The 10864-nt window shown below is 40.7% G+C and overlaps 1 protein-coding gene across 1 annotated transcript in view; it reads left to right on the plus strand.

Moving 5' to 3' along the window:
- The first annotated feature begins 862 nt into the window (after positions 1–862).
- The window catches only part of LPGAT1 (lysophosphatidylglycerol acyltransferase 1), a 153072-nt gene continuing 143070 nt past the window's right edge, over positions 863–10864 (plus strand). Inside the window, exon 1 of the mRNA XM_007952845.2 lies at positions 863–1121. Coding sequence (XP_007951036.1) covers positions 884–1121 — 238 coding nt within the window. The 5' untranslated portion in view covers positions 863–883. The remainder of the gene's footprint in view (positions 1122–10864) is intronic.

Genomic DNA, 10864 nt, shown 5'->3' on the forward strand with positions numbered 1-10864 from the left:
CGCGGGCCGCGCCTGCCGCCCCGACCCCTTCCACATCCGCGTAAACCGCTGCGGGCTCCACCCGCCCCCTTAGCGCTGTTCTCTGCTGTTTTCCCTGTTTCTTTCATCATTCCTCGCTTCCCTGTTCTCTGGTGGGAGATCTTATTCTGCACATCCCTGGCCCCTTTCCCCTTCCCTCCAGGCTTTCGCTCCCCTCCCCCTACTCCTGTCCTTCCTCTTTTTTTTTTTTTTGCCGTATTACCCCCACTTTTTCCTCTCACCTTTATGCTCTTTTTTATAGGCCCCTTTCTTTTTTTTTTCCTAAAAAGGAAAACTAATCCTTTTGTCGCAAATGAAAATTTTCAGCGTAACTCATTTTGCTAATGCGAGAGACCTTGCTAAGGAATGAATCAATGTGCAGGAGTGGGGGTGGTGAGGATTGCGAGGTTCTCAGTATTTGGGAAAGCTGTTCTAGAGGTCCATGGTTCAGTCTTCACACGAGGAGGCAGTTTGGAGATTCTGAGGGTGCCTGAAACCAGTGGGTCAATTTTTCTTCTTTAAAGTCCACACAGACAACTGCCATGAGATGCTGTGCGGGGCCGGGCACCGATTAGTTAGTGGAATTGTATTATCCTTTGCTAAATATATTATGACATACCCTGTGCTTCTGTGAACAGCTCCCTTGACCTTGTGCGGCTCCTCCTCCCTCGCTCTCTGTCCCCCTCTGGAATTTCCCAGAGAGATCACGGAGGTACTACACCAGGAAAGCTCAGACCCTCGCTTTTTATTTTTAAGCTGGAGGCGATTTCTTTTGGAGTGACAATTTACATGTGCTTAATCCGTTTTCCATTGTAAATGAATTTTCCTTTCACTCCAGAAAAACAGGACGGACTCCAATGTGAGAATGGCTGTGACTTTGGAAGAAGCTCCGTGGCTGGGCTGGATTCTGGTGAAAGCCTTGATGAGGTTTGCCTTAATGGTCGCCAACAACGTGTTTGCTCTTCCATCCTACGTCTTGTATGTCATCATACTTCAACCTCTTCGAGTACTGGACAGTAAGCGGTTTTGGTATATTGAAGGAGTCATGTATAAATGGCTTATAGGAGTTGTGGCTTCTTGGGGATGGTATGCTGGATATACAGGTAAGAATGAGAGCACTTTTGTTGAATGCACATGAAAAAATGTTATGCTTAAGTCAGGAGCCATGATTAACTGTATATTGCACTTTGGGTTGAAGAAGCTTTATGCTTTGACTATTGAAAAAAATAAATAGAACATAATTCTACTGAGTTATTCTTCACATCCCAATTTATTAAGAGGTTTGTTTTCTGAAGTGTAATTTCATAATTATATATTGGTAAATCCCATAAATAATATATTTTGAACGTGACTGACATTTATTAAAACTAGTTTGCAAAAGCTCTCTTAGAGACAGGAATGAGTTATATAGAGCCTGAGAACTTATAAAAATGAAGAAGTAAAATATTTAGCCTATAAATATTAGGAATTTAGAGAAACAACTCAGCCATATTTGGTAGTTTAATAAAATTTTTCACTTAATATAGTGTATTGTGTTAACAACAATGTAAATCAAACAAAAAAAAATGGCCTTTTCCTGTTACGTATTTTTCTTTTGTTTACTGAAATCTTTATTTCATCTTAAAAAATCTATCTTAGCATATTAAATAGAAAAGATTAAGTTTATCTGTATTAAGCTAACTTATCTTTGGAGTGCATTTAGATAGGTTTCTATTTCTGCTTTTAAATTGGATTTTGGGAAAGAGGAGCGATGCTGCTTTGTAGTGGACTTTTGCAGAACTAAATGAGAAGTAGTGTTTATTTTCTGGTTATAAAATTATGTGCTTTGAGAACTTGTATCTTTGCTGTGAAAATTCTATATTCTGTATTACATTTATTGGACTCTCCCCCCACTTAGGATAATGAAAAAAAACATTGAGGTTTTAACACTAACCTTAGTAGGAAGCTTTTATGGTAGAATTGTCTAATTGGCAGGCTCCTTAGAGATCCCTGCTGCAGATACTGTGGTCAGTAGGATCTGTAGTTTATGGCCTGGAAGAGTGAGGAAGTACTCTCTGGGTTGAACAGCAGGGCAGTTCCCCATTTAAAATTCTTTATCTCCCTCTTTTCTGCCCAGGCTGCATCTGCAGATTTTATCCATACACACGAGAAAAGGACTGACAGCACACAGCTTTCATGGAGTCTGACAGACTCTTGCTATGTCAGAGTGCTCTCAGTTGCTCCAGATGAAGGCTTTTCTCCTTCTGGCAATGCCATTTCTTATTCTCCAAGAGCTGAAGCCCCTGGGATAGTGTATATTGTCTGCTTGTCATGTGTCTTGTCAAAATCCCATTGCTTGTTGGATACAGTAAGTAGGTGAGCTTCTAGTCCTTTTTTAGGACATGGTGGTAGCAGTAGCCGTGGTGGAGGAAAAAAAAAAAAAAGAAATTCTGGTCTGTGGTTCTGAATTCTCACCTGAACAGTATTGTTTTCTTAGAATTGTTTTGCTGGGTATAGTTTGAGCTTCCTCAAATATGTTTTGGGGCACTGGCTGGCTTTGTGTTTTATAATATGTTTCAGTTTGCTTATTTTAAATGAGCTTGTACAAATATACACACATACACACACACACATATGTATGAGCTCTGGTAGCAAACCCACCAGCCACTCCTCGGAAGGAAGGTTGGGCAATCTACTTCCGTAGTGATACTGCCTCGGAAACCCAAGGAGGGGTCGCTATGAGTTGGGTCCGACTCCACGGCATATAACAACAACAACAATATATGTATGTACACACACACACACACACACACACGTATATATGCACATGTAGGCTCTAGAAGTTTATTCTGCTTAAACACAATGAAATTATTGAAATGTTTGTGCTTATGTGTGTGGTATAGTTACTTATTGGTGTTAGTATGATGGGAAGCCAAAAAAAAAAAAATGAGTTTGGCATTGACCTTGACATTATAAGGAGTTCAGTGGTGCTGCTTGAGGTTAATGTTAATTGTCCTATGGCCATGGCATAGCTGCAGTGTATTTTTGAGTATATTTTCTTGTGGTGTCTCTTCATTGCTGACTGTAGAATTGTGCAGTTTCTTCTGCCACCTGCTTGAAAGTGGTCTTGGCATGATCTGCTGCGTATTCTAGTCTTTCTGAAGCATCTGCTCTTCTTTAGGCTACTGCATTTTGTCAATTTGACCAGCGTGTCTTGTTTAAGTATACACCTAATCTTCACTTATCGACTCTTATTATCCAACATTTCCTATTTATGGCAGTAGTAAAAAAATCTGGTATCTTATGTATTAATGACACATATCTGGCAGTAATGAATACTGAAGTTCTGCCAGGGTTCCTGAGCAGCATATTATTTTACTGCCTGGGAGAGGACAGGAGACAGGGCCTTTGGGGTGCTAGTGGAGGAGGGGCTGGAGTTGGCCTGGTTGGGGTGGGATGCTGCCTGGTAGGTCTGGATATCCACAGGGGGCTGAGGCCAGGTCTGTGGCTGCCAGTGTCCTGAAAAAGGGCTGCCCTCATGGTCAGGGAAGAAGCGGGATCCTGGGTTTGGCCCCAGCTCCCAGCCCCAAGGCACAACAGGGATGGGCTGGGCCATGGTCAGAAGGAGCCCTGAGATAGGGCACTTTGGTACCCAGGGCCTGTGGTATCCCATGTCAGCTGATTGGCACCTGTTCAGCCTCTTATGCATCCTCAGTGCCTTCCTTGGCAGGCATAGGTGAGAGCAGGGCAGGTTACCTAGGTGGGGGTGGGGTCAATGGGTGAGTGGCCAGTAGCACTATAGTTTAAGGTCAAGGGCAGAGTTTGGGCCTGGTCCTCACAACCTTGGAGGAACCTGTGAATTGTCAGTTCTCATGGGGAACATGGAGGCTGGGAGGATCAGGGACACTCAGTGAGAACCAGGGGATGCTCGGCTGAGAGGCTGGCAGAGGGGACCAAGCAGCCAGTGTGTACTGCCCACTGTAGCACCCAGGCCCTCCTGCCTGTGGACACTGAGCCCTTTGCCCTGGGGAAAGCCACTAAGGGCGTTTTGGGGTCATTGAGGGGATGAGCCAGGGCCTCTCATCCTGAAAATACGGTGAGGGTAGGAGAGGGAAAAGACCCTACGGATGGGGAGGGAGGCCGTGCTTGGGCGACTGGGCAGCCCTGTCCTGCTGGCAGTGGTGGGAGCTGAGCTCTCCTGAGGATGTGGGAGAGGGGGAGTCAGCGTGGCAAGTGACCTCAGCAGGGGCTCAGTGGGATGTTGACAGTACAGGTGAGGGAGTGAGATGGTGTGGTCATCACCTATGTTTGCATAACACAGATTTTCACATAACAGCCTGGTCTTTGAAACTGAACCATGTCAATAAGTGAGGAGTAGACGTAGAATTTTTTAGTGTATATGCTTTAAGTGTTTTTCCCTTAGGCCTAATCATAACAGAATAGTCAAAGAGATCAAACAAATGTAGGCATGGATTTTGTTAAAAACCACAGCTGGGTTCAAGGAAGCAAACATAAATGGGTTGGTGAGTAAATTGTACCCAGAAAGAATCTAGGATTATACTAGCCTTTTATGAGTTACATGTTTCATTTCTTCCCTTTGTGTCAAGAGGAAGATGGATCAGTTTTGTTTTGGCTTTTCACTTTCTGTATGCCTAAGTTTCACAGATGGAAAATTGAACGTTGCCGAAGGAATTCCACTAAGTAAACCTATTATGTTCATGTTTTAGAATAAAAGTTGTCTAAACTTTGTTGAAAAATCACTTCTGATGAACCCTTTTTAGCCTTAGATATTAATTAGTAAGCTGAATATTAAATATTAGTGAAGAATGCTGGTTTTTCAAATTGTGACATTCAGTCTAAGAAAAATCAATTACTCAACTTTGTTGCTGAGGACTTAAGTTGATTATCTAACCTACACTGCCTTATACGATAGCCACTAGCCAAATGTGACTATTTAAATTTAAGTTAATTAAGATAAAATTAAAAATTCAGCTCTTCATTTGCACCAGCCACATTTCAAGTGCTCAGTGACCACAGGTGGCTAGTGGTTACTGTATTGACATCGCAGACATAGAACATTTCTATCATAACAGTGAGATCTATTGGACAGAGCCAATAAATATTAAGAATGTCTGTCTCACTTTTCTTAGGAAAAAATGTAGTTTATCTTTATCTAAAGAACATCTTAATCTAGTCCCAAACAGATTTTTTTTTTTTGAGGAGATAGGAAGATTTATTAACGTTTTATAAATTTGTCTGTTAATTTGAGGCAACCTTCACAAAAATGAGTTATTTGATGTATTAAGAATACTCATGTAACCCAAACTCACATTTGCTTTCTGGATGTTAAATGGGGAGGCTAGTGAGCCTACCAACTTGGATGAACATCCTCATACTTGGTTTGCATTCTGACAGCTGGAGTACTGCCTGTGAACACAGAAGATGGAAAGGAATTTTCTGGTCTTTCTGCCAGTTTCTGACTTCGCCTCTTGTCAGAAGAACACGTTTCTTCAAAGAATTCTGAGGACATTGGAATTTGTTTGTCCCTGGCTTGCTATTAGGTAGTGATGATTGTTGCTATCACATTGTGGGAAGTGCTGTATAAACATCTCATGTTCAGAAAAAGTTTTATACTTCTTTACCCTAATATTTCAAGGGCAAGCCAAAAGATACTAGTTTAACTAATGATCCATTTCTGCATGCTTTATTCAAGTCTTGGGATAAATCAATTCCCTCTTCCCCCAGAATTAGGTGAAGATTTGCAAATTTCAGAGAGTTCTTTTTAAGTTGAATATATTCATTTAAAATGGTTTTCATTTGCTTTGTAAAATAAAGTCACTGTTTTCTGTCTAAACATGTTGTTGTATACTGCTGTCAGTTGCCTCGGACTCATAGCGACCCCTCCTTGGGTTTCTGAGGCAATATCACTACGGAAGTAGATTGCCCAACTTTCCTTCCGAGGAGGGGCTGGTGGGTTTGAACCACCAGACTTCTGGTTAGTAGTCAAATGCCTTAGGCACTACATACTTGATTAAAATCTATGTACACAAAATAGTTTAAAAATACCTATTGTAAATGGAAGCTCCAGAATTTTAATATAGGATGAGGGTTTTATGGACTACGGTCTGCTTGGAAGAAGGCTGAGGCATGAGGGAACTTGCCACCAACCTCTTTTGTCTAGTGAACCCTGTGTTCCTTAGATTAAGTATGTACATAGGGTGGCTTTAGGCAAAAAGCCAATGAAGATTAGCTTTAGCTTCACCCCAGTACCCAAGTAACAGCTGCCATGACGTATCATAGTCTGTGGTTTTTTGATTATTTGATAGTGTCTTTTTCAGGTGGAATATAAATACAGATTCAGTGCAGGAGGAAGATTAATTGCTAGGAATTCTATCTGACCCATGAAATTGTGGAGAAAGTTTTTTTTTTTTTCTTTTTTTGAATTGTGATTTGGATGAAAGTTTACAGAGCAAATTGGTTTTCCATTCAATAATTCATACATATTTTATTTTGTGACATTCATTGCAATCCCCATAATTGTAATACCATTCTTTACAGAAAGTTTTTAAAATGTTTTCTATAGCAGTATTTTTCAACCTTCAAGTCATAATATCAGTGAATTGTGTTAAGACAAACATTTTAAAAAAGTGAAATAGAATAGAATTGAAAAGATCAGAAATGTGTGTATCTGTGTACTGGGTAGTGCTACAGAATGCATGTTTTACTATGAGCAATGTCAAGGCCATTTGAAAGGCATTGTTCTAATGGAAAGAGTACTCTGGGTGCCAGCCATCTAGATCTTGCTTTAACTTTAACATCTCTACTCAATAACGGTAGCAAGATCCTTACCTGCTCAGTGTGCACTAGGCTGGGGGCTCCTTAAAGGCAGAAATGTGGTCTTTTTTGTAACCCCAGGGTACAGCTTATTGCCTGATGCTTACAGTGTGCTCAATAAGTATCTAAGTGTTTCCCGAACTCTCCCCTCATTCCTTCCTGATCCCAGCTGAGATGCTTTAGGTGCGTGTCTCCCTCAAAAGTCTGATATCAAGGTCATTGCAATCCACTGACAGAATACAAACTCTGAACCAGATTGTATTTCTCATACATATATACATATATTTCCCATAACATTTACTTATTTATATTATATTATTTTTATATTTATTTATTATTTTATTTAACACCCCTTTGGCATCTGACTGCTAACCAGAAGGTTCAAACCCACCAGCCACTCCACGGAAGCAAGACTGTGCAATCTACTTCCATAAAGATTTACTACCTTGGAAACTCAGTGGGGGTTGCTATGAGTTGGAATCGACTCGAAGGCACTGGGTTTGGTTTTTGGTTTTATTGAGCTTTTAGAGATACTGAGATGCACAAGACATAATCATTGGTTTTAAGACGCTCTCAGAGCCTTTTTGGGGAGACCAAAAATGAAAGTATATTGACATAATGCTATAATAAAGATGTATCATGGGATAAAAGGAGGGGGCACTCCTGATTTAGGTGGTGGAAGTGAGGGAATAGGGAACTTAGAGAAGGAGAAACAGACAAACCAAAACAAACCCATAGCCATCAAGTTGTTTCTGACTTACAGTGACCTTGTGTTACAGAACTGAGTTCCGTGGGGTTTTCTTGGCTGTCATCATTATGAAACTAGATCACCAAGCCTTTGTGCTGTGGAGATGCTGGGTGGATTCAAACTACCAGTTTTTCAGTTAGTATTCCTGTGCAAACCTTCTGTACCACCTAGGGACTAGAGAATGAGAGGCTTCAAATTTCTTTTTTTCTTTAGGGAAATAGTACTTTGTGAGCTTTTTGTCCAGCCCTTTCATCAATACTTATAATAGATTTGAAAGCCTTGAATAATATATGTCAATTTGAAGTTTGTATCTTTGTGGTGATATTAGCTAACTTTTTTTGAAATATAAACCAAAGTGTGTTCGTTGTATTTCATTCATTTCATCCTCACAGCAGACTTATCAGGTGGTGGTTGTTGTTAGGTGCCATCTAGGCATTTCTGACTTACAGTGACCCTATGTACAATAGAATGAAACGCTGCCAGGTTCTGAGCCATCCTCACAATCATTGTTAGGCTTGAGCCTATTGCAGTCACTGTGTCAATCCATCTCGTTGAGGATCTTCCTTTTTTTTTTGCTGACCCTTTACTTTACCAAGCATGATGTCCTTCTCAGGAACTGGTCCCTCCTGGTATGTGAGATGAAGTCTTACCATCCTCGCTTCTAAGTTCTGGTTGTGCTTCTTCCAGGATAGATTTATTTGTTCTTCTGGAAGTCCATGGTATATTCAGTATTCTTCACCAAAACCATGATTTAAATGTATCAATTCTTCTTCAGTCATCTGTATTCATTGTCCAGCTTTTGCATGCACACGAGATGATTGAAAATACTATAGTTTGGATCAGGTTCACCTCAATCTTCCGAGTGACATCTTTGCTTATTAACACTTTAAAAAGGTTTTTTTTTTCTTCATTAGATTTGCCTAATGCAATATGTGATTTGATTTCTTGACTGCTGCTTCCATGGTTGATACTATTATTATCATTCCCTCCCCCAGCTTTTGTTTATTGATGTAGAAACTGAAGTACAGAGGTTGTACAGTTAGTTCTCCTTAAGCCTTAACTGAATTGATTTTGCCACAAGTTTATTTTTATATTGAAAGAGCCAATATTAACCTTTATGTAGTGTTCCTTTGTTGTGTTGTGTTGTTGTTATGTGCCCTCGAATTGGACTCAACTCATAGCGACCTCTCCTTGGGTTTCCAAGGAGGTATCACTACGGAAGTAGATTGCCCAACCTTCCTTCTGAGGAGTGGCTGGTGTGTTGGAACCGCCAGCCTTCTGGTTAGCAGTCAAGTGTCTTAGGCATTACGCTACCAGAGCTCCCAGTGTTCCTATAGTGTTTCTTAATTATTACTACCCATTTGTCCTTTTGTTTCTAAGACATGAAATCTCTTTCTGAAGCTACAACTCTTTAACACCTGAAAGCAATACCGTAGCTATGGATTTCTGCAAGAGGTTGTTGTTGTTATGTGCCATTAAATTATCTCTGACTCATAACAACCCTGTGCACAGCAGAACAAAACACCACCCTGGTCCTGTGCCAGCTCCATGATCCTTGCTGTATTTGAGCCTATCACCGCCGCCATGGTGTCAATCCATCTCGTGAGGGCCTTCCCCTCTTTTGTTGACCCTCCACCTTACCAAGCATGACATCCTTCTCCAGGGAATGGTCTCTTCTGATAACATGACCAAAGCATGTGAGACGAAGCCTGGCCATTCTTGCTTCCAAGGAGCATTCTGGCTGCACCTCCTCCAGGACAGACCTGCTAGTTCTTTTAGCAGTCCACAGTACTCTCAGCATTCTTCACTAACAGCACAACTCAAAAGCATCAATTCTTCTTCGATCTTCCTTATTCATTGTCCAGCTCTCACATGCATATGAGGCGATTGAAAATATCATGGCTTGTGTCAGGTGCACCTTAGTCCTCAAGGAGACACATTCCTCTTCAGCACTTGAAAAAGATCCTTTGCAGCCAAGTTGCCCAGTTCTATACATCATCTGATGTCCTGACTGCTGCTTCCTTTGGCATCAGTTGTAGAACCAAAAATGTGAAGTCTTCATTCTTTTCTCTATTTATTGTGATACTGCTTATAGGTCCAGTTGTGAGGATTTTTTTGTTTTCTTTATATTGAGATATAATATATACTGCAGACTGTATTCTTCAGTCTTCGTCAGTGAGTGCTTCAAGTCATCTTCACTTTCAGCAAGCAAAGTTGTGTCATCAGTGTATTGCAGGTTGTTAATGATCCTTTCTCCAATCCTGATGCCATGTTCTTCTTCATATAGTCCAGCTTCTCAGATTATTTGCTCAGCGTACAGATTGAATAAGTGTGGTGAAAGGATACAACCCTGCTGCACTCCCGTCTTGATTTTAAACCATGCAGTGTTCCCTTGTTCTGTTCGAATGACAGCCTTCTGGTCTATGTACAGATTCCACATGAGTACAATTAAGTGTTCAGGAATTCCCATTCTTCTCAATGTTATCCACAATTTGTTATGATCCACACAATCGAATGCTTTTGCATAGTCAATAAAACACAAATAAACATCTTTCTGGTATTCTTTGCTTTCAGCCAAGATCCATCTGATATCAGCAATGATATCCCTCATTTCACGTCCTCTCCTGAAACCAGCTTGCATTTCTGGAAGTTCTCTGTCAATATACTGCTGCAACCATTTTTTAATTATCTTCAGTAAGATTTTATTTCCATGTGATATTAATGATATTGTTCAGTAATTTCCACATTTTGTGGAAATTCTTTCTTTGGAATGGGTATAAATATGGATCTCTTCCAGTCAATTGGCCAGATAGCTGTCTTCCAAATCTCTTGGCATAGCCGAGTGAATGCCTCCAGTGGGGCATCCATTTGTTGAAACTTCTCAGTGGGTATTCCGTCAATTCCTGGAGCCTTGTTCTTCGCCAATTCCTCAGTGCAGCTTTGACTTCTTTCTTCAACACCATTGGTTCTTGAACATATGCCACCTCCTGAAATGGATGAAGATTGACCAGTTCTTTTTGGTTCAATGACTCTGTGTATTCCTACCATCTTCTTTTGATACTTCCTGCATCATTCAGTGTTTTGCCCACAGAATCTTTTAATACTGCAATGTGAGGCTTAAATTTTTTCCTCAGTTCTTTCACCTTGAGAAATGCCAAGGGTGTTCTTCCCTTTGGTTTTCTAACTCCAGGTCTTTGCACTTTGCACATTTCATTATAGTAATTGGCTTTGTCTGCTCGAGCTGCTCTTTGAAATCTTCTGTTCAGCTCTTTTATCTTGTCATTT

This window comes from Orycteropus afer, unplaced genomic scaffold (genome assembly GCF_000298275.1).
Source record: "Orycteropus afer afer isolate SDZICR_OR568_19922 unplaced genomic scaffold, OryAfe1.0 scaffold00013, whole genome shotgun sequence".
NCBI lineage: Eukaryota > Metazoa > Chordata > Mammalia > Tubulidentata > Orycteropodidae > Orycteropus > Orycteropus afer.